The sequence below is a fragment of the Lissotriton helveticus genome, chromosome 5_1 (genome assembly GCF_964261635.1).
Source record: "Lissotriton helveticus chromosome 5_1, aLisHel1.1, whole genome shotgun sequence".
Taxonomy (NCBI): Eukaryota; Metazoa; Chordata; class Amphibia; order Caudata; family Salamandridae; genus Lissotriton; species Lissotriton helveticus.
In genome coordinates, this window is record NC_136065.1 from 1,454,462,532 (window position 1) to 1,454,486,292 (window position 23,761).

General features: G+C 45.5%; 1 protein-coding gene and 1 long non-coding RNA gene across 2 annotated transcripts in view; one reads left to right on the forward strand and one right to left on the reverse strand.

The window, feature by feature from the left end:
• The window catches only part of LOC144755481 (uncharacterized), a 71,619-nt gene extending 51,060 nt beyond the window's left edge, over positions 1 to 20,559 (reverse strand). The window contains exon 1 of the long non-coding RNA XR_013594901.1: positions 20,457 to 20,559. This is a non-coding gene — a long non-coding RNA (uncharacterized LOC144755481). The remainder of the gene's footprint in view (positions 1 to 20,456) is intronic.
• Positions 20,560 to 22,018: 1,459 nt separating this feature from the next.
• Positions 22,019 to 23,026, forward strand: LOC144755480 (heterogeneous nuclear ribonucleoprotein D0-like). Its single transcript, XM_078644454.1, has one exon. It carries the CDS (start codon positions 22,344 to 22,346, stop codon positions 22,971 to 22,973), a length of 630 nt encoding a protein of 209 aa, XP_078500580.1. The 5' UTR covers positions 22,019 to 22,343; the 3' UTR covers positions 22,974 to 23,026.
• The last annotated feature ends 735 nt before the right edge of the window (positions 23,027 to 23,761 follow it).

Consider the following 23,761-nt stretch of genomic DNA (forward strand, 5'->3'; position numbering starts at 1 on the left):
TCTTCAAATCCTTTGTCTGGCAATACCTTCTGGGTGTGTCCGGCGTGGATCCACTGGGGAACACCTGCGACTTTCACTGCAGTGGTTGTCACCAGGATTACTTGGCGCTTCTTTCCCCACCTGGGTGCCAGACAGCTTGATCGAGTGTGCTTCTTTATTTTGACCCAGTCTCCTGGAACCAAGTTGTGGAGAGGAGTCGTTGGATTAAGGATGCCGTCGTCTCCAATCTGGCGAGAGATAGAACGCACTTGGTCACCCAATCTTCTGCAGTATTCAAGCACCAAATCATCAGTAATACTCAACAGTTTGCTTCCTGGCACCCATGCTTGTCTCATCACTCTTCCCATAATGATTTCATGGGGACTTAGGCCTGTCTTGCGGTCTGGAACACTTCTTAGTCCCATCAGGACCAGGGGCAGGGCCTTCACCCAGTTCATGCCAGTAGCATCTGTCAGCTTTGCTAGTCTGTTTTTGATAGTTCCATTTACTTGTTCCACTATTCCAGAAGCCTCTGGATGGTATGCACAATGAAGTTTCTGCCTTATCCCAAAGGCCTTACACAGTTCAGCCATTATTTCATTGTGGAAATGTCCACCTTGGTCTGATTCAATAATGTATGGTATTCCGAACCTAGGTATCAGCTCTTTTAGTAAACACTTTGCTACTGTCAGTGCGTCACTCTTGGGAGTAGGGTAAGCTTCTACCCATTTTGAAAATACACAAACAATGACAAGGACATATCGTTTCCCTTCACAACGGGGCATGGTGATGAAATCAACCTGTATTTTTATAAAGGGGCCCCCTGACCTCCCAATCTTGCTCAGTTCAACCATGGTCCTCTTGCCTGGGTTCATCTGTTGACATGACAGGCACCTCTGGCAGAGGGACTCTGCTACCTTCCTGAATTTCTTGCTGTACCAAGTCTGTTGAAATACCAGAATCATGGCATCCCTACCAATGTGTGATCCTTCATGTATTAATCTTGCCATTGTGCCAAGCAAGTGTCGGGGTAACACAGGCATACCAGTTGGACCTATGATGACACCATCCACACGTCTCGGTCTACATCCATCCTCTTTCCATTTCTCTCTTTCTTGCCAAGGAGCCGACTCCTGCCACTCTCTCACCTCATCCCATGTAGGCACTTCCTCAAACACCTGAAGCTGGCAGCTGGTTCCTGGCCCCCCTCGTTTTGGATTTATAATATATCGATCTTTGGCACACCATTGAGCCACTCGATCAGCATAATCGTTTCCCAGTGATACTCTGTCCATGCTCCTTTGATGAGCAGCACATTTTACCACTGCCAGTTCTTTGGGCAACTGGATGGCCTCTAAAAGGTCATGAACAACCTTTGCATTCCGAATGGGAGTACCTGAGGAAGTCATGAATTCCCTCTGCATCCATAATTGGCCAAAGTCATGCACAACGCCATAACAGTACTGACTGTCAGTATACACTGTTATGCGTAAGTCCTTCCCAATTTTGCAAGCCATTATCATGGCTATCAATTCGGCTACTTGTGCAGACTTGATGTTATATAGATAACCTGCTTGTTCAATCTTTTCGAAAGACACTACTGCATAAGCAGCACTCAAGCCTCCTAATTCATGTCTTAGACAGGAACCATCCACAAATAGTTCTTTATCATGCTCCGGCAATGGTACTTCTTTTATGTCTGGGCGTGGCTTGGTACTGAACTCTGTCAGATCAATACAATCATGTTCATCATCATCCCTACCTTCCATTTCTGAGGGGTCAGGAAGTAAGGTGGCAGGGTTCAGAATACCGCACCTAACAATGTTTACATTTGCTGCGCCCACAAGAATCCTCTCGTATTTAGTCAGCCGACTAGGGGTGAGATACTGTGTTTTAGTTCTGGTCAATAGAATTACCACTCCATGTGAAACATAAACAGTCACAGGATGTCCCATGACAATGGACTCACTCTGTTCTAAACTTGCACAGGTAGCAGCTACTGCTTTTAGACAACCTGGTAACCCAGCAGCTACTGGGTCCAGTGTGGCAGAGAAATAGGCCACAGGCCTCCTGGTTGTGCCATGTTCTTGAGTCAGGACTGACAATGCGCAATTATCGCGAGTGTCACAGAAAAGGGCAAACTCTTTTGAATAATCTGGCATTCCCAATGCAGGGGCTGTACACAGACAGTTTTTCAGTCTTGTGAAAGCCATTAGACTTTCATCATCCCACTGTACAACATCTGGCATTCCTCTCGTGGTCATTTTTATCAAGGGCCTGGCTAAGGCTGCAAATCCCAGAATCCACTGCCTGCAGTACCCTAAAACACCCAGGAACATTCTGACTTCCTTTTGAGTACGGGGCAACTGCATCTTTTGAATTATTCTCACTCTTTCTGAAGTGACTTTTCTGACACCCTTTTCTATCTGGTGTCCCAGATATTTCACTGATTTCGCACAGAACTGTAGTTTGTCAGGGGACACTTTATGCCCTTTCTCACACAGGTGATTTAGGAGAGCAATGGTGTCAACTACACAGTCCCTGTGACTTTTAGACGCCAATAGAAGGTCGTCTATGTACTGCACTAATACAGAGTTCCCAGGTAATGTCAAAGTCTCTAGACATTTCTTCAAGATCTGATTAAAGATAGAGGGGCTCTCTGTATACCCTTGAGGGACCCGGTTCCAACAATACACGTGACCCTCGAAGGCAAATGAGAAAAGAAATTTGCTGTCGGGGTGCAGGGGTATCGAAAAGAATGCATGACACAAATCAATCACAGTGAACCACTCAGCATCCCAAGGAATCTGGTACAGAATTACTGCAGGGTTCGGGACAATAGGGCAGCAAGGAACTACAATCTTGTTAACCTTTCTCAGGTCCTGCACTACCCTATACTTGCCACTAGGCTTTTTGATGCCCATAATCGGTGAGTTGCATGGGCTGCTCATCACTTCTTGTATGATGTTTCCTTCCAATAATTTTTTTATCTCCAGAGTGACACCTGCTTTCACTTCAGCATTCATTCGGTAGGGCCTAGTGTTAGGATATACTGCATTGTCTTTGATGGCTATTTGTATGGGGTCCACATCTTTCATCAAACCCACATCTTTTCCAGTGAAATCCCACACTTCTGGTTTTACGGCTTCCTGTAGTTCTTGGGGCAAGTCCTGCAGGGTCAATCTTTTAAGTTCTGAGTCAGGTCTAAGCAACAATAATTTATAAATGCCGTCTTCATCTGGGGTCTGTATTTCGACACCCTTTGGTGTGCAAAAGATGGTACAGTTCATTTTACACAGCAAATCACGTCCCAGTAAATTTACTGGACTGGTGTCACAGACTACAAATCTATGCATCTGTTTAAAATTTCCAATTGAAATCTCCATTGGTTCGGTAACAGGAGTACTAATCAATTGATTAGATACACCTACTACTTGGATGTTTTCTCCCGAGAGGGGCAGGTTTGGAACGTCTACTGTTCTTACAGTAGAACGGGTAGCGCCAGTGTCCAACAGAAAGGTGACATCATTTCCGTCAACCTTTCCTTCAATATATGGTCCAGACTGGTCTACCGGCAAGGAAGCGCCAAGTACGCACTCCTCGTCCTCCCCTCTCAGGCCCCGTCAGTCCTGATCATTACAAAGGAAGGTATCATTCAGCAGATACTGCGAAGTTGCTGTATTTCTGTTCTCCCCGCTTTCCCAAACCTCTATCTCTTCATTTTCTGCCTGTCTTCCCCTGTATACCTGTTTGGGTGCTCGAGGCACCTGAACTGTTTTTACCTGGGGTTGAGTCTTTCTTGGTCTTTCTTTCTGCGTCTGTGGAATTAAATCAGGAGTTGTCTCATTAACATCGACTAATTGGGGACACTCGTTTCGCCAGTGTCCAATTTCGCCGCACTGATGGCAGGGAAATTTTTTCATAGCCTCTTCCCTGCTAAATTTGGGCCGGGGCTTTCCTCCACCCCCTCCCCCAGGACTTTTGTTCTCAGCATTTTTAACCATGTTACTCAATTGTTTTTCCTGCTGTTCTGCGAGCTTCACCTGAGCCCACATAACCTTCTCCTTAAGGGCCTTTTTCTTTTCTGCCATCTCGTCCTCGCAGTACTTAGCGTACCGCAGGACCTCATCCATTTTCTTAGTATGCCAACAGATTTTATTGTCTTTTATCCACTGACAAATTTCAGGTCTTAAACCATTTACAAACCTGTAAATAAAGTGTGTCATATCCTTCAGGTCGATGTTGTCAATACCACTGTATGTTTTAAATACCTGCAATAACCTCTCATAGAAGGAGTGCACTGTTTCGTCCCTTTCCTGTGTTGTTCTATCTATTTTTGTCCAATCAGTTTCCTTGGCGGGCACCTTTTCTTTCAAGTGCTGAATTACCTGCTCATATTTTCGCATGACTTCCTTTGATGGCTCCCCTGTGTCCTTGTCTCTGGGATACTCTTCACTGGGCCAATTTATGTTTATTTTACACTGGGTCCATAAATCTACTGGAACCACAATGTCGAAAAACCCATCCAGGTCTTTCCACAGACATTTCTGTACCTTCACGAACCTCTCCACTTGCCGGTACCAGTCAACTGGTTTCTCTCTTAATTTTGGAAAATCGTTCGTGAAGGACACAATATCCTGCCTAGACCAGGGGACATGCACATATTTCCCTCCTGGAACTTCGCGCATGGGGCATAACTGCTCAGGTTTTTCTACCTCTCTTAAAGCAAACTCGGGAGTCACTTGGCGGGAGCGAACCTCTTCCCTCTTTTTCGCCCACCTGCTTCTCCATTTTTCCACATCTCCCCATTTCTGCAGTACCCCCATTAATTCTTTAATCTGTAGCTTCTTTCCGGCCACATTCAGATGTTCTATATCCTTGTCTGAGAAGTCTGCTCTGTATGGTTTCTGTAAGGGCTTGGATTTTGAGATATCTACCCCCATACTAATTGCTGTTTCGGTCAGTTTTTCATGGAACACTCTGGTGTTCCTTGTAAAGCTTTTACATATGAACGACAATTCTTCCTCAGAGTAGGTATTCAATCGATTCAACCCCACATTTCCTGCCATTAATTCTTCTATTTCAACCCTCAGCTTGTAGAGGTCTAAAGGCTTTGTTTGCGGAGTCTGCTTTTCTAATTCACGACTCCAACTCTCAATTTCATCCGGAGTTACCAGAGAGACATTCCTAGTACCTGTTGCTGTCTCTAATTTAATTTCCTTTGCATTAAAAGGGTTATACCTCAGCTGTGTTCCCTTTGCGGTCTGTTTGTTTGGCAATTCCAAGAATGCAACTTCAGACTCGCACTCACTGGACTGATCATCTATGATGATTGGTTCCTGTCTCGGGGTTGCTATGACTGGGGTCATGACTGGAGTAATCGGATTTCCCTGACCATTTCCGTATAACGGGACCACCGGTCCAATAGTTACTGGAATAGTCAATGCCTCAGGACTGGTATTTATCTGAGAAATTTTCTGAATTATTTCTGTTCTTTGTCTAGCTAGAGCCTCTTGCTCCTTTTCCACTAGTACCCTTCTTAGAGTTGTGTCATGTAATATCTGTGGGGTCAATGGAGGAGTAAAACTCGGGGCAGTAGGCGGAGGAGTAAAACTCGGGGCAGTAGGATGCGTTTCACTTGGTCCTCCACCATAATTTGGCTTCGGGAATAAAGTTCCAGTATTAAAGGACCTGCGCTCTTCCCCATATGGAGGTTGAACAAAAGGCAGTCCTGAATTCGATGGTTTCTCTTCGCTTTCATACAAGGGTCTGGGGAAAAAAGTTTTTGTACGTGAATATTTTTCTTCCTGACTTGCGGGCACTTTGGGATATATATCCCTTGTTTCCGCCAGTTCGGGTTTCTCAGGATAGGGTAATACTTGACCACCCCCTCCCAGTCCCAGGGACCTGTCTTCTTCCTTTTGGAAGGGGCGTCTGGGAACATCTCCTACACTGGAAGGTCGGGTTCCCTCATTGTAAGGTGGCGGACTTCTGGTACAGATGTCATCTATTAGTTCATCATCTGAATCCCCTAGGGCCCCCCAATGCTTACATTTTTCAGTACTTTTCCCCCCCGCTGCAGGGTTATGACATGCCGGCATCATGGGAAACAGACCCTCAACAATCATGCTCTGCCTCCACTGTTTCATCCTTTTATCCCTGGACTCCTGTTTCAGCCTGGGGTACCACTTGGTCAAACCCTTGTCCATTCGGGGTCTTTCTCTTTCAAAAGCCTCAATCTCCCATTCCTCTAATGCTTCATACTGCGTTAGTCTCGGTCTGGGATGCAGTTCATTCATTCGGGTTCTTAAATTAAATAAGATCCTACCATTGAAAGTACCATTTAACGGAAAAGCCAATACTCCGTCATCTTTTGTGTACTTCACCCAATTCTCCAGCCACACACAGGTATTGTACCCTCGGTCAAACATCATGAATGAGGCAGGAGTATTGGGTGCTGGGACAAGAACACCTTCCCTAGATTTAATGGGTTTGTCCGTTTTAAAATAATTTTTCACCTTATTTACAAGGGACATTTTTCTCTTGGTTCCGTACATAATATCGTATCTGTTAGCCTTCCACTGATCCCTTTCAAACCCTAGATGCCTTGGATCAGGTCGCGTCTCTGTAGTCCGCGAGTGCCACATACGACTTCTGCGCTAACTTTGTTTACAAACTACCTCCAATCAGAATGCGCTTCAGAAAAATCGTGCAACCAATGGGTGCGCGACACAAAATAAGCTCTGCCAATGGGTGCGCGGCCCCTTCGTGAGACAGTTCCCACGCTCCGGCGCTCACCCCTCCTTTACAATTTCAGCTCCGCTACCCGCCCGCTGTTTCTTCCAATCCCAGCGCGGCACAGAGTGACGTCAGAGGCGCTTCTCGACTGACTCCCTCCCTTCACAAGGTAACGGAAACTTTCTTACTTTTAAAGTGCTCAGTGCTTGGTTATTTTACAACAAATACACATTCGCCACAGTGCTCAAGTGTCTAGACAGAGATAGAATTCTATTACTGCAAGTAAACTACTTCCATTTACTTTTCACTTGCTGCGGGCAGATCTCTTCCGCCTTACCCTTCACTCTAGCATCGGTGAACCTGTTATTCCCCTAAACTCATCCACTTCTTTCCGGGATATGTTCCGAGTTTAAGGTTTCTCAGCGGACCCCTCTGCTTTCACGCTAGCTCCGAGGAACCTGCTACTCTTCCGATGTGACCCTTACTAGGTTACGCCACTATGGGAATTTTGCCAATGAACCCCGTTACTGTCATTTATTCACACATGTATTCAGAAAACCCTAGTTAGTGCTTCCCGGTTATCCTAACCTGCACCTAACTTTCCTCGAACCTGTGACCTCAGGACAATGGATTCTATTCACCACTTGCCCTTTCAATTCCCCGGGGAGTTCGGACAACACTTAACAAGTCGATTTACAAATGCATTGATTAGTACATATAACAATATAAGAACAAGAATAATGACAATACAGTAATTCATAAATTTCAGCAGCGTATTCACAAGAGAGTGATCAGTTCCCTCAGAACAGCCGCTCTTGTAGCAGCATTAATATAATAGCAGCTTCCGACTTAACTAGCCTAACTAGTCCCTGCCTTACTCTCAACTAGTCCCTAACCATCCTCTGATCTACCAGAAAAACTGATAGAGCGCGCGAGGCCACCCGACCAATAGTTTTCGCCGTTTCCGGCTTCAGGGCCCATATACTTTTCAAATCACCATATACATCGATCAGGTGACTTCACGAGCTCTACCAATTTGGTGTGTGTGTGTTCCCTGCTACCAATTCTCAGTGCACCCGACTTACCATCCACCGATGCAGGTGCCTAATGACCACAATGAATCAGGGAGCTAGCTGTAAAGGAAAGGCAACAAAATACAAACCCAACCAATAATATTCAAATACTGTGTAAATGACCACGGACAACTGGAAGTTTTAAAATGTTTATCTAAAGTTCAGTATTTTCTTGCATGAGATACAGTAAAATAAGGCAATCAATAACCAAGATAATGTAAATCACATATGCATAAAGAAATAATGGCAGAGTAATCATCAAAGTACTAATAAAATGTAACGAGAAAAGATACTTATGCAAGTCAGTATTATCTAAAACAGTGATAGACTAAGTGTGGGTGATTATAGAAGAACTTATAATGAATAACACGCTTCACTTAAGGTGAAAGGGCCTTTGAACAACCTAGGCAACGAAGTTCTAGACCATATCAGGAAATGACACACTGCTATGCAAAATATAATTTCTAACAAATGAGAAGACATAGAAATAACTTTGCAAAATTTTAAATGACTTTCAATAGTTGCGGAAAGGCATGGAAAATATCACATTTGCAATGTTGAACTTTATTGAAGCAAAAGTTAGAAATTCAGAAGGTGCAAGAATTTCAAGAGATTTCAGAGCAGTATTTACCTAGAAAGGTGTGGAAACCAAACCCTGGCCACGGGTCAGTTAAAGTCAGGAAACCCTCAAGGAAGGATACCCCTCAAAGGACAGCAGGTGCAGAATGGACACCCAGGACAGGACAGGATACCCTCGGAATAAGAGTCAGGACAGGACCTCAGGACAGGACAGCAAACCCTCAGGACAGGACCCTCTTCAGGACAGGACCGGAACCCACAGTTAGGAAGCAACGCCTGCGCTCCACCCGCTCTGCAGATATCGATCAAGACCCCGATTGGGTCAGCGAACTCCCAGCTAAGTGCCTTGCCAGCACTTTAAGGTTCAGTAAAACCTTAGTCTATGGTCAAATTCGGACAGAGTGCTCCGCAGCTCTCTGTATTTTCAGTCACCTATTGAGTGCGTTGGGTCAGTGACAGGTCAGCTAAACCAGACAAGTCGGACGGTTCACTAGGTGAACCCAGGGTAGATATACAGTTTTGGGACAGTGTACCACCCCCCAATGTTGCAAAGTGTCAGAATCCCTCAATTTCGATTGGTCCTAAGGTAGGATTTGGGTAACACACCAATCACAATATGCGATTTGAAGCCTTCATTTACATATTTTGGGACCGCCTAGCATGTTTGGGTTCCCATGAGCTAACAGTAGCACATCTATACAATGTAACATATAAGAAGCCACATTCGCTGTTCTCGCAGGGCAGAGGTGACTTTCTCAGGAGCATCTCGCCCATCACTGCCAGCTGGCTATGTTCCATCAGCCAAGGTCCCTCGTGCTGCCGAATGTCGCACAGGCGCAGAAGGGACCTCCAATATGGCTCTCCTCTCACTCAGACCCCCATTGCCCGCGGTACATGAAAAGTAAGCGAAAACAAATTAATACATAATAATGTCATTATGAAAACACATCGCAGGGTTTGTACTTTTAACTCATCATCAAGAAATAAACTTATGCAATTTAAATGTTAGCTACATTTAGACGAAATACAAGAGCAGTGGCACGAGCAGTACCACATGATAAGCACAGCTATGAATTACGCATGCGCATAACTTTCCCTCCACTTCTGCAGACGCGTCAGGACACGTGAGTGTGGCTGACGCATGCGCAGTAACTAAAATACAAGCGGCGGCCATTTTTAGAGGACATGGATTAATTTCATTAGAAATACACATAGGCAAGCGTCTCAAACTTTACTCAAACTTAATATAAACGTTAGTAAAACATACACGGGTTACCTTATTACACATAAATGAGGTTCTTGATTTCGGCAAGCCGCAAAATATGCGAAGCTTTGCTTCATCAGTATCACTCTGCATTGGCGCCACACTCTGTTCCAGATGATACTCAATTCGTTTCTGACTTCACAGAACTCTCTCAGTTTCTCCTCGAGCTCATTTCTCTTGTCGGGCCACCCCTTTACCATACTGTCTCTGAGCCTGTGTAACTCCTTATCTTCCTCCTTGAACTTGTCCCACTCTCTTTCTGTGATGGCAGGGTCGTCCACTATCGCGATGGGGTTATCCAGTATTTCTTCTTGCACTTGTGTTCATAGTGGGGACCTTGATATGTAATCAGCAATTTTATTTTCTTCTCCAGGTACGTACTCCTCTTTGAAGTTGAAGTTCTCGAGCTCCAATATACATTACTTATCCGTGGAGTACAGTTTTCCATTCCTTTCACTGTGAAAATGGAAGTCAGAGGCTTGTGGTCCGTCCTGATGGTGAAGGTCAAACCCCACAGAAAGAACTTGAAATGCCTCACCACCCAGAAACACGCCAGAGCTTCTTTCTCAATTACGGTGTAATTCTGTTCTGCGCTCGTGAGGCACCTGGAAGCAAACGCAACAATCTTCTCTTCCTTCCCTTCCTTTTGTATGAGAGTGGCTCCTAGGCCCTTGTTTGAAGCATCTGTGGTGCGGATACTCTTCTTCCTGGTGTCGAAAGTCCCTAATGCCATTGAGTTCAGGATTTCCTCCTTTAACTCATCCATGACACCCTTATGTTCCTCTTTCCATATGAAATCCGTGTTCTTCTTCAAGTTTTTGATGTACTTGGCCATATATTCCATGAGCCCCAGGAATGATTTGAGTTCCTCTTTGTTTTTCGAGTAAGGGGCATCCTTTACTGCACCCAGCAAGCTGTTTTTTGGCCTGAACCCTTCCTCTGAAATTGAGTGTCCCAAATAGTCAACGGATGTCACTCTTATTTTATATTTGTTCCTTTGTACCATCAGCCCAGGATCCGTGAGCTTCTGAAACACTAATTTGAGGTGTACTCATGTTCTTCCACACTGCGCCCGTACACCAGAATGTTGTCCTGGAAGCACATCTATCAGTCTACTCCTCTCAGAATTTGTTGCATTATCTTCTGGAAGACTGCTGCAGCGGATGCTAATCCGAAAGGCATCCTTCTAAACATGAACGCACCCTGTGGGGTTATAAAGGCGGTGAGTGGCCTGTATTCCAGGTGAAGATCCACCTGGTGATATGCCATCGACAGATTGATTACACTGAAGTATTTTGCCTGTTCCATGGTGCTGAGCATCTCGTTAATGTTCGGTAGAGGGTGCCTCTCCACCCAAATGTTTCTGTTGAGGCTGTGTAGGTCCACACATATTCGAATTCCTTCCCCATTGGCTTTGGCTGCGATAACCACCGGGGCCAACCATTCAGAGCAATCCACGGGTTGTATGATCCCTATGTCACAAAGTTTGCTCAATTCCTTTTCCAAAGGTTCTCTCATTAGTTGTGGCACTGGGCGCAGTTTGTGGACCACCGGTTTTGCACTTGATTTGAATTTGATTTTGTGTTGGAGTTCGTGCAGACAGCCTAACCTTTCTTGGAATAGTTCAGGGAACTCTTCACAAAAGGTGTCACCTCCGTGGATCTATTCAGTAAGTAGGACTTGTTCTTCACTATTTGGGTCCAGGATGATGACTAGATCCTAGATCCTTTTGGTGCTGCCATCCCAGCAGGTTAGAACCAGACTCTACGCTGTGTAACTTACTGAAGGCTTTTCTGTTTTTGAATTGTATATTCATTTCCTTCATCCCCATGAGAGGTATAGGTTCCTTGCTGTACCCCGTGGGAGAGATGTCAGGTTTCTGTAAAGAGGTTATTAATTGTTCCCCATGGTTTTCAAAATCGTCCTTGTTTAGTAGGGTGAATGGAGAACACGAATCGGCATACATAGAGACATTTTTGTTGTTCAATAGCACTTTGCATTTAGGATAAGTGGCATTAATTGAACCAACATTATTCTTAAGCTGTAGTACAAACTTTTTCTCGCTAGATATAAACACATTTTACTTCCTTGTTCTGTGTTCTCCCACATTCTCTCTCACTGTCTCTTATGTGGGGTTCCCTTTCCCGGCATACCCTGGAAAAATGCCCCCTCTTGTTACATTTCTTATAGGTTATTCTTCTTGCGGGGCACTGAGGGTAATTTTCAAAATGATTACTGCTTCCATACCTGTAAAACTTGAAATTACTTTCCTTGTCAGTTGCCTTGCTACTCACACTTTCTTTACTTTTTACCTTGTAAACTTCGCCCGCTTCTTCCTTCTCTTTGACATTGGCCACCACTTCACTGCTAGGCTTCATTTATTTTATGCACTTGGCAGTGTGCTCAATGGATTTTGCAATCTCGACTGCTTCCCTCAAGCCGGGATTCTGAGCTAAGAGTTTCTCTTGGATACGAGTGTTGTTAGTGCAACGCACCAACTGGTCCCTTACAAGAAAATCGGTGAGATTGCCAAATTCACACAACTGCGTGAGACACCACAAAGCAGCAGTGTAAATCTGTATGGACTCCTGTTTCCCTTGCACTCTATTAAAAAACTTATGGTGTTCCAGAACAACATTTATCTTATCTTCAAAATGCGTTTCTAATTTTTCCACAGTGCACATAAACAAATCTACATCTTCCCCTTCTACTCCCCCTGCAGGATGAGGCAAAGTCTTGTTTATTTTCCTTCCAGGTACTCCTAAATTGTGAAGAAGGATATGTTGTTTTCAGAAGGATGTAAAGCGCTCCCCCCCAATAGCTATAATGTATTATTCAAATAATTTGAACGATTCCTTCCAAAATATTTCTGCTCACCTATTTCATTTAGGAAAGGCGGTGGTTGGCTCATGCTCGCCGCTGCGATCATGAAGACAGGAGGAGAGAACAATGGAAGGATGGGCCCCTGAGGGGAGGCATGCCTGACCAGGAAAGGGCTAGAGAGAACCCCAGAACACCACCAGGCAGGCTGAGCACCCCACAGGTCCGACAGGGATGGATAATGGCAAGAGAACACAATGTAAAGAAAAGATAACCCCTGAAAGGAAGAATGACTGGAAGGAAATGCTGGCGGAAAACCTGGAAAACCCCTTCTAGCAGGACCCAATAACACTGGGCCAAAAGGGGAAGGAATGAAATATGGGATTGAATAAGAACAATAGTACCTTATGCCACTAGACACACACAAACAGCAATGATTCACATGGAGATTATTCTCTGTCCGCCACCAAAACATACATAGTCCTCAGAAGGCTTGCTAAAAAGTGACTGCGCTGCAGAGGCAAGGAAAATGCACTTGAAATGAGAGGAAGCACTGAGGTCAATCGTGTAGAAAAATCAGAGGAGCAACTCACTGCAAGATTGAACAGCACGGAGTTGGAGCTCTCCCACACGCTCAGGTGAAACTTCGGAACTGCACCCCGTCAGTCAAACTGAATGTGAGAATTTCTCTCTGACGTACCACACTACGCTGACAGGATCCGGGTTACCTCTTCTCTTCCACATACGATGAAGAACTGCGGGACCACTTAGTCAGGCAGTCAGAAATCAGGGAACTTCATGTGGACAATCCCAAACGGCGTCACAGAATCTATCTCCCACCTCCAACATCATGGAAACCTTCGCAACACTGCAGGCAACCCAGGGGTGACGGGAGTCACGAACTGTAGCTGTGCTCTGAGGGTAGCTGATTACAGTTCCACACACAGAGGAAACTGGGCGGCGGGTTTTCTCCCCTCAGAAACGGTACTGGACCACAATTACAAACGGCACAACAGAGAAGAGAGCCAAAACCTCACGCAGTTCTGGGGAAACTCGATGTACAAGCTGATGATAGCGTTCGTTCCACCTCCTCCGTGACATACACCGGGACTCGCTTGCATAAGGCGACGATCAGCGAGTCGAAACGCAGGTGCGAAAAGATGCTGGTCAGTTCACGAAACACACCTGAACAGCTGTTCCCAAACCGCGGGCTGAGGTAAGTCCCAGGATTACTGCACTTTAGGCTGAGTCTTTTCTGTAGACACACAAAAGCTCACCGGCAAACATAGGATGGTAGGCAAGTAATACACAAGTCCACTCACTCGTAGACTGGATAGGCTTACAATGGTGAGAATTTGCCGGTAGGTTCGCAGGATAAGGACATAAGCAAAACGTTCATCAAAAGGAAGACTCAGTGGATGGAATGGAGAGAGTACACAGAGGGGAGATGGGTAAAACTGCCCCTCACGAAGTTAATGTCGCCAGTGTTGAAAGTTGAAATGATGACCGGAACAGATCGTCAGAGCATACTTCTTTATTGACCATCCACTCTCCAAGCAACAGCCTCAAACCCCCAACATTCTAAGGTGAGCTTAACAGGGGAATCCAAGGCTGAGGGCAGGAGAGGGGTGGACGGAATGCACCAAAATGGGAAACAAGACTACAACAAATTGCCTAAAGATGGAGCATTAACATTCCCCTTTAATTTCAAATTCTGCTCAGTAGATTGGTCCTTCTGTGGTGTTCCTTCTTCTGGAAGTTTGGCGCGGAGAGAGGATTCCTTTCCATGGTTCAGCTATGAAGTTTTTTGTTATACTGATGTTACGAGATTCTTCTTTTATGCATGAAGGAGGAATTTTGTTTGTATTTCAAAGAGGCAGACTGTTCTGTGTGCATGCTTATTAAATGCCAAGAAGGTTCTGTTCTGGAATAGCTTTTCCTTGTGATCTATAATTCTAAGTGCTGCGTGGAGTGGCATTAAAGGATTCATGCATAATGTTAGCCTCCATGTCCTAAATGAAATACAGATTCTCTTGGCATTTAATTAGGAGAATCACTATTCCCTTTACCTGGGACCTTCCAATATACATTCACCATACATGTAACCTGCCATAATGTGGAATTTATTTTGATATTCAGTTTGTGTAGAAGAGATCATCTCACACAAGAACCATATTGGCTTAAAGTTCATATCAGATCAAAGTTAAATGGCTGTGTTTTCTGAATAACGGTATCTTTGACATGGTCCATTGTATCTTAACGTCTAAAGTGCTGCAACTACCAAGGGCAAGAATATCAACGTCCTCAAATAGGGTTTCTTACATAGGTTGTGGATCCTGTGGGGCGAATCATGGTGGTCTGTCCATCAATGTGATGCCAAAGGCAAAAACGGTCCAATGCAGCTTCAATGGACAGCTTCAGACTGCAGATGGAGTATTTATGATGCCTAAGTGAGATGATGGATCAAATACCAGATTTTCAAATCTGTCCTCCGCTCAGAGTGGCTATTGGGCTTATTTAAATATTAAAACGGGTAGAGGTTGCTGTAGCAGCAGCTAGATTTGCTCGGTTCCCTTTGTGTATGTATTCTGTGGTCAGCAATCATTGCAACTTCACAATCCACAACTTCTTAGAACTCCCTCCTTCACTAATTTTCCCAACATGAACAGGTATAAGAGTGGGGTTCTCCCAGGGGCGGCATGGCAAGGTGGGCATTCGGGCATGGGCCGAAGGGCCGGTGCCTCAGTGCCCTCAGTGGGCCGTTTCTTTCTCCCCTGTCCCAGTCCACAGAGAGTGGACTAGGAAAGGGAAGAAAAAAAACGGCCCACGGAGACAGACAGAGAAAATGAAAGCAGCCTCGCTGTGCAGCCGGACAGCGATTGTCAGCTGCGGCCTCTCCTTCACCCCTGCCCTGCCAAGCAATCACGCTGAGGATGGGCTAGGGAGGGGTGATTGTTTGCAAGAATCGGCCTCCCTGGGGGCCAGGTGTTTCTCAGGCCTTTGAGCCATTTTCACCTCGGCCCCCCTGGGGCCCATGCAGCCCAGAAACGGTGTTAGTCTTAGTCGTTTCTCCGAGGCATTTTCTCCTTGCCTCGGAGAAACGTGGTGGTGTTTTCGGCTCCGCTCGCCTTCCCCCTTCCCTCTGCCCTCCTCCGTCGCGCTCTCACCTCCCCCCCCCTCCCTCTGCTGCAGCTCTCCTCCGTCGTGCTCTGCCGCTCCCCGGCCCCCACCCCTTCCTCCCGCATTCATAATCGTACCTCTGGCAGATCGGAGTCCCACAGACTCTGCGCTGGAAATCCTGCTGCTGCAAGCCAAGGTGAGAGCGGGATCCTTCTAGGAAGAATGGCTGCTGGTGGCACGGCTGGAGTGTGGAATGTAGATATCATATCAGGTCGCAAAAATGGTGCTTCATCCCGTTTACATTTTACAGCCTGCGCAATCTGAGCGGCGAAGACGTGGCGGTGTGCGCCACCTTAAAACTCAGCAGCACAAACAGCCGCCTCGCCGTTCATTTACTGCAAGGTTAGGCGCTTGGATATGATGGATGACGTGTTAGGGTCGGAGCAAACCTCCACACTCAATCAAAGAAGCGGCGGAAATTTGACTCATAAACGTCGATAATCCTGTGATAAACGGCAAACTACTTTATGGGGGTCGTGTCTTTTTCTACGTTTATAAAAAGGCATACGGATATATATATTGACCTCGACAGCGCTCAGGTCCCCCGAGTGATGCTAGGCCGCCCCCCGAATGTTCCAGGCCCCGGTGTTTGCCTGTGGGGTGCAGGGGACGCTCTGGTGGATAATTCTTCACGCTTTGGATTAAGCGAGGCGGCGGGAAAAGCCGAGAGCGCACATGTCAAGGGTCCAAATAAACCGCTATTGATCCGCACGAAGATATTGTCTTTCTGGAAAAGGAATCTGCTGCCCATGTCACTTTTTTAAGGTCATAACATCCGATGGGACCAGGTGACAGATCACCTCTGACACGCGGGCATGTCACCTGCAGCTTGGCAGGTGGGCAGGAAGCGCCAGGTTATGCATTTCAAACGTATTTCGTATGTATATAGTACAACATATTGTCGGGGATTGTGCAATGAATGGTTATTTGAGGTGTCTTGCAAAGCACCAAGACACCATTTTCAAATATCTTAAGAATGGACTAAAACATCGTAAACTCGAGGATGTCTTGATTCAGTGAGGAGTAACGTAAGTGACATCACGCACACGGCGATTACATCACAGGGTCATGATCTCTGTCAACCCCCAGCCCCTCAGCAGCCTCCTGCGTGCTACTGAGGGTAGGACAAGGAGTTGAACCACAGCAAGTAAACAAGGCTTTGGCAAAACGTTTTGTGCCTGACTTTGTCTTCATGATTCCTCAGGCCAGTCTCAAGGACAGAGAAGGGCCAGTAGGCGGTAGAAACAGCTACTCCTGGGTACCTTTAATTGATATATATGTGTAAACGTACATAACATCGGATACACTTGGGGGCTTATTTACAAGCCCAATAAGCCCCTTGTGCCCCTGGTGCGTCACTTGTAATACGGGAAAAAGTGACGTGCATACAATAAATCCACGTGGAATGTATTACACCGCTAGTGAAGCTCTGACGTGTATGACGACCCTACAGCGCTTACTCCTCCCCCCCTTCCTGTACCCACAAATACACACCCTTGTTGTTTATTTATACAAACTGTTAACGGGCACATTCAATACACACGCACAACAAGCCATTCACGCGGGATTCTACCAAAACTATGCAAGAACCCCCTCACCCCCCACCCACACACACCTCACGGTTAATAAAACAAATAAAGCACCGCCGGATGTGTAATACTGTTTATTTTACTCTGGAAAGGAGACGAGCCTCGCTTGAGAGCCACAGCGCGCTCTGGCTGAGCCCAATGCTGTGGTACACCCACCAGTACCCGCCCTGTGCCACACACCGCTGTGTTGTATGCAACCAGCTAGTGCGAATGCCCATGTGCACTGTAACACCACCCGTGAATATGTCATGACACACTTGCCATCGCATGGGTCGTATTGCCCCATCTAGCGTGCCTTCCACACAATGCAGTACACACAGGTGTTGAGTGCCTTGATGCCTATGTTATAACGCACGGCGCTTTGCCATAGATATTCAAATCTATGATCCATATCTTTGTCACATTCCCAGCGCGTGTGGTGTATTACTGTAAATAGTGCATATGCAACGTTACACGCCCCAGCACATATTTTATATTACGACTAGTTAGGTTACACAACACTACCTTCTGCATATTGCATAGCACACGCTAGTTCCTGCGTTACATCGCGCTCTCTAATGAATCTGTCATTGCGCACAGTGCATTGCATATTATATGTCACGCCCCCGTTCATCTTCTATCATCACACTTTTTGGTGCATAGTTTATACCATACACTATATTTAGATTCCATTTTTAATCGTGCTCTCAGGACTATATTCCATATGACACTCTGCGTTCACCTGCCCTTTTCACGGGCATTACATTTTGCGAAGGGGGGGGGGCGGGGGTGTGTGGGTGGGGGGCTGTCATGGAGTGTTGCTGCTACGGGTGCCCGGAGTTACATTCACAAACGTCCTCTTCTTCCCGAATAAAAGTGAGATTATACTGCATACTTGTCCATATTTTACGTAGTTCGCAGACACACATTTTAAAAGCAATAAAGTTCCTGATACCCTCTAATTACAGGGATTTGTAAGATAACTTTGTTTTTAGGAAAACAACTAGACCTATTTAAGATAGATTTAATTTCTTTAGTGCATCGGAGATAACTTTATAGAACAACTCTGTGTGTTGAAGCGGAGCTAAAACATTAGTACAGAAGAAAAGAGACAAACTGGTTTGCTTGTCAGGCAGGTCATGAGCAAAACCAAGTGCTTTTAGCTTTCTCCAACGGCGATGTTTGGTCCAGTGGCTCCAGAACATGGAATTTGGGAGGTTGAAATGAGCAGATAATACCTATTTTGTGTCGGGGGGCTCAGAATTATTTACTGTCACTAGGGGTCTGTGTGTGGCTCTATGTGTGGCTCTGTCTGTATGTGTGTGTGTGTGTGGCTCTGTCTGTGTGAGGGTGGCTCTGTGTAGGTGGCTCTGTGTGTGTGGGTGGCTCTATGTGAATGACTGTGTGGGTGGCTCTGTATGTGTCTGTGTGTGTGGCTCTGTGTGGGTGTAAATGCAATAGGTCATGCATTTGCGAGCGATTACGCTATTGGCATTGTAAATGACAATGCCATTTATTTAACGATTAAGCTATTGGCAATGTAAATGACAATGCCATTTATTTATGATTTTAAAAAAAAATGTCACGAGCAATGCCAATAGCTCTACCTTTAATAATGCCGAGACCATTGCATTGTAAATGCTTGTTTTTAGTTGCTCAGCATGTAGGCTATTGTCACCTTGGCCCTGTGTCCTGTGCAAGAACAGTATCCTCCCACTTTCATTCCTTGTCTGTGCAAATGGTGTTTCATGAAAGGGCACGCCCCTTGAATGTGGGCCACGCCCCTTAAATATGGGCCAAGCCTCTTGAATGTGGGCCACTTTTTTCGTCAGTGCCCTGGCCGAATTGTGATCCCAATCCGACCCTGGGTTCTCCTGTTGTCAGTGTCAAGGTAGTAGACTAACAAAGTAATGACAGGTCTACATTTTTATAATTTGGATTATGGGGACAAATACACACAACTTTGACAGTGCCACGAGTGCTGGGGCCTTTATGGCAGGTTTCAGGACACAACCAAATTCGCAAATCCACAGTTTCAAATAAGAACAATCATTGGCAAAGCTGGTCGGTCAAGGTTCAATGTGCTGACATCTGCAGCACTAGTACCTTAAAGTGAGACAAAAGCGATTGAGCCAGCAGGAATGGCAGAGAGAGCTATTTGGGTCTGGCCTTTGAGACATATTTATCTGTCTTACCAGACTATTGTTTTTGAAAACAATTCACACATAATATACATGCAAATAGGGGCTTTTATTCTGAGGCTTGATCAATTGGTCTGTTAAATTTGTATTTACAATTTGCTTCCATACACCACAGCATACAGCAATAGGCATTCCTATTGGCTCCCTTCATTTTGATTGACTGCACAACACCTGTGTACATAGATCTCTTGATCACATCTGCCTAAAAACAATTCCTTTATTTTCAATGATTGAGATTGTTCAAAGTGTTATTTTTTATTCTATTTTAATATTAACTTTTAAATCGGCTATTTATCTTCCCTGCTCTTTAGGTGCCTAGTTAGTTGGTCACTTTTAAAGTTCTTGTAATGAAATCGGTAAGTGACATTGTAACAATGTAAATGTGTTATCGCAAACTTATACCAGCCATGGTTAGGAGGCGGCATGCTTTCTTTCTTTTTTTTTTTGGGCCCCTGCAATGAAAAAGGGAAAAGAAAAGAAAAGAAACTTTGGCATGGCCAGCCCCACTGGTTTTGCCGGTGCTTTACTTTAAAGTATTCTCTCATGCCGTTCTATGCAAATACTCGCGTTTGGATTAAAATGTACACCCAGATAGCATTAGGTGAGGGATGAGTATTCCACTGGGCTCCACCAAGACATGATTGACAAGTCACTAGTAAAAATATGAAGTAGCAAAAGGACTAGAATACAGCCATAGACAACTTGATGCATTTAGAACTGTCGAATAATTAATATTTTCTGCTATTGCTCACAGATGTGATTGAGTAAAGTTTGTGGAGTTTAATACTGGAATACCGGAGGATATCCCAAATTCGTAGATCCAGCCACAATGTGGCCGGGATTATAAGCGCAAAAATACCAATTAAACAATTCTTTAAATATATCATGCTGTAGGTTTGATGATTTCCTATCCTTCTTTCAAATCTCAAGACAACTGTGGAGCACAAAGATAACTTTGGAAATGTTCACAGGTGGAAAGATAAAATTAAAGCTTTCAACAAAAAATACTCTTTCATAAGTTTAGATTTCGAGATGACATTTGCTATCCCATCACCTTGCCAGTGAAGTGTCCACTTCCCTTTCATTCTGGTTCAATTGTCTGTCCTTCAGCCCCGGAATATTACTTTACATCCTTCTCTCTCCCCTGTGGCCAAGGCTGGACCGATCTTGTTCCAGTCTGGTGTTTCATCTGGAGGCAGAGGGCTGCTTTCAGAGAGGATGGGCTCCTATGACCCAATAATGTACCCAGGATCCCATTCTTGTCATGCCCTACTGCAGCGCAGGGTTGGTTTGAAAATTTCAGCCAAGGCTGATGCTGGTTCCTGTCTATCCCGCCCCTTGGCTGTGCGTCATACTGTTCAGCCAGTTTGAGGTCACCAAATGGGGGAACTGAAAGTTGCTCAATAACCCCCAAAAATACAATGTACCGCGGCTGCCTAGCCTATAAACGTGTGTGTGTGAGGGGGGAGGGTTATCATGGCAGCCCTCTTGCAGCCGTGTACCAAGCATTCACTGCAGCCTCGACTAAGTATGTTGTGTGCCTAAGTGCGAAACTTTGTATTTATGTGGGTAAGATAATACAAGAGGCTCAGGCTGTGCCTATACTATGTGTATGCGAGTGAAACAGGTTAAAATCTCTTCACTGCGCAATAGCCGAAATGATTGACTTTGTCAATTGGTGTTGAAACCTTGGGAGTAATCAGGCGCCCATCTGTTTTAGTGTATGAGTGGCTGCTTATTATTACCTTGCCATAGAACCCACGTGCCAGATGTATCTGCTTTTATTTCATAAACTCTCAGAATTTGGATTAAAGCCAGTGTATGTCTTTTGGGAATCCAACAATATGCCAAAATATTAAAACATCAGATTAGGTACAGATAATATTGCAATAAACTCCCAACATCTTTACATTTATATTCTTTTTGTAGGAAGATGTTTTCATAAAACTTGTATTACTTTTTTTCCCGAGCGACTGTTTGTAATAACTTTAACCCCAAGAGATTTGAAGGGCAGCAGTTCAGAAGAAAATCCAAAATAGTAATTCTCTGGATGCAGGCTCTAAGCAGGACTGAGCCGAGTATCCTTTCACAGCCTCTGCAGTGACCTCATCTCCGCCTCGGAATGCTCATGAATTCTTAGAGCAATAGATCACTTCATTCGAGGTCCATGGTTCCTGTCTCTTATTTTGTTATTTATGCATTTTTATATAGCGTACACAACCGTGTAACCTCGGCGCGCTGCTGCACATGTAAGAATAGAAGATGTGCTGCTTCAAATTACATCAAACTGGACAAAAGGAAAAACAATTTGACAGTTGAACAGTTGCAGACCAATAACAGCGCCAAGTTACTTAGGTTGGTTTCAAAATGGCCCATGCTGGGTCAAGATGCTGAGTAAAGGAGGGTTAGTGGATGGAAGCATGGAGGAGAGGAAGTAAGGATGAACCGAGGTAGGCGTACGAGCCAAGACTGGGAGGACAGTTTGGAAGGGCAGGGAAAAGCGTAAGACAAAAGCAAATTGTATTGGAGGTTAAAGAAAAAGGGAAAGAGAGAAATAAATGTGAAAGTGGGGGGCGATGCGGAGAGATTCACAGTCAGAATCGGAATCAGTTGCTCTCTCTTCCCTCTCCACCCCGTGCGGCGGCCATTTCAGGAGCTCCTACCTGCAGCGGCCGCCATTAGAGGGAAAATCCGGGGAGCCGCCGAGACCAACACCCCACACTTTAACATCTTCTACATTTCACGCGGTCGCTGTTTATTCACCGATCACCATGTCGGAGGAGGACGATCAGATGGAGAGTGGGATGGCTCTGGGGCCGGAGGAGGTCGAGGAGGGAGCCGCAGAAGCAGCGACAGACGAGGTCGGGGCGGGCGGCGATGCCAGTGGCCGAAGCGAAGGCACCAAGATCGATGCCAGCAAAAACCAGGAGGACGAGGGGTGATGGAGCAAAAAGAACATAAATTGAACAGCAAAGTGATAGACCCTAAAAGAGCCAAAGCGATGAAAACAAAAGAACCAGTGAAAAAAGTATTTGTCGGAGGCCTTTCCCCTGATGCACCTGAAGAGAAAATAAGGGAATACTTTGTTACCTTTGGAGAGGTGGAAGCTGTAGAGCTCCCCATGGACAACAAGACTAACAAAAGACGGGGTTTCTGTTTCATCACATTTACGGAGGAGGAAACTGTTAAGAAAGTTATGGAAAAGAAGTACCACAATGTTGGCCTCAGTAAATGTGAAATCAAAATAGCAATGACAAAAGAACAATACCAGCAGCAGCAGTGGGGACCTGTATCTGCTGGTAGAGGTGGATTTGCAGCTCGAGCTCGTGGAAGGGGTATGCCAGGTGGAATAGGAGGTCCCGGTCCAGGCTGGAGCCAAGGATACGGCAATTACTGGAATCCAGGCTATGGCAGTTACGGATATGGTGGCCAAGGATATGGAGGCTATGGTGGTTATGACTATACTGGCTACAACAACTACTATGGCTATGGGGATTATAGTAATCAGCAGAGTGGTTATGGGAAAGCACCCAGGCGAGGTGGTCATCAAAATAGTTTCAAACCATACTAAAATATTCCATTTGCAACTTGTCCCAAACAGCGGGAACTTCATTGCAGGCCCTGTGTCGCACATTTGCAGAAGACAGGCCGGTCATTATTTCCCGCCGCTGCTCTGTTCCCGGCGGGAGATGTAAACAATTCACAGGCTTTGGAGAAGCATGCATCCGTGGAGATATAATCAGCTAGGCTTATGGAGGACGGCTAGAGGTTCGAATAACTGATCTTCAAAAAGATTACACAGCCAAAATACATTTGTCGTGCAAAACACTCCGTTCACAATACCAGAGTGCTTTTTTCACGAAGATGGCCAGACAGACAACAGCGGCAGCCCAAGTTGTTAAGGGAAGGAGCCTGCACACCCAGAATAGAATTTGACATTGTGTAAGTCAGTTTATAACAGGGTAATAGGTAGCAGGTTTAAGGTCTTACTGTTGGGTGTTCTTCTTACAGGTCACGAACTCGATGGAGGATCCGATCCCGTCATCCCGATCATCGTCAGACTGACTTTACTTACTTCCCTTCACAGCAGCGCAGTAAACGGAACCCACGCATCCCGGCGAAATGGCCAATCACTGCATAGCCTCACTGTGAAGCCATGCAGTGATTGGCCATTAAGTTGTGGCACGGTGGCAGAGGCAGTGTGTGTGTGCCACCAGCCAATCCTGGCGGCTAGGGGGGCACATTTGCTACTCGCCCTGTCGCCCGTCTGTAAACCCGGGCTGTGGCAGGTGAAAGTACCCCTGGGTCCCGCTGGGGAGCTTCAGTGCGCATGCTTCGGCGAGTTGGATACCATATCGC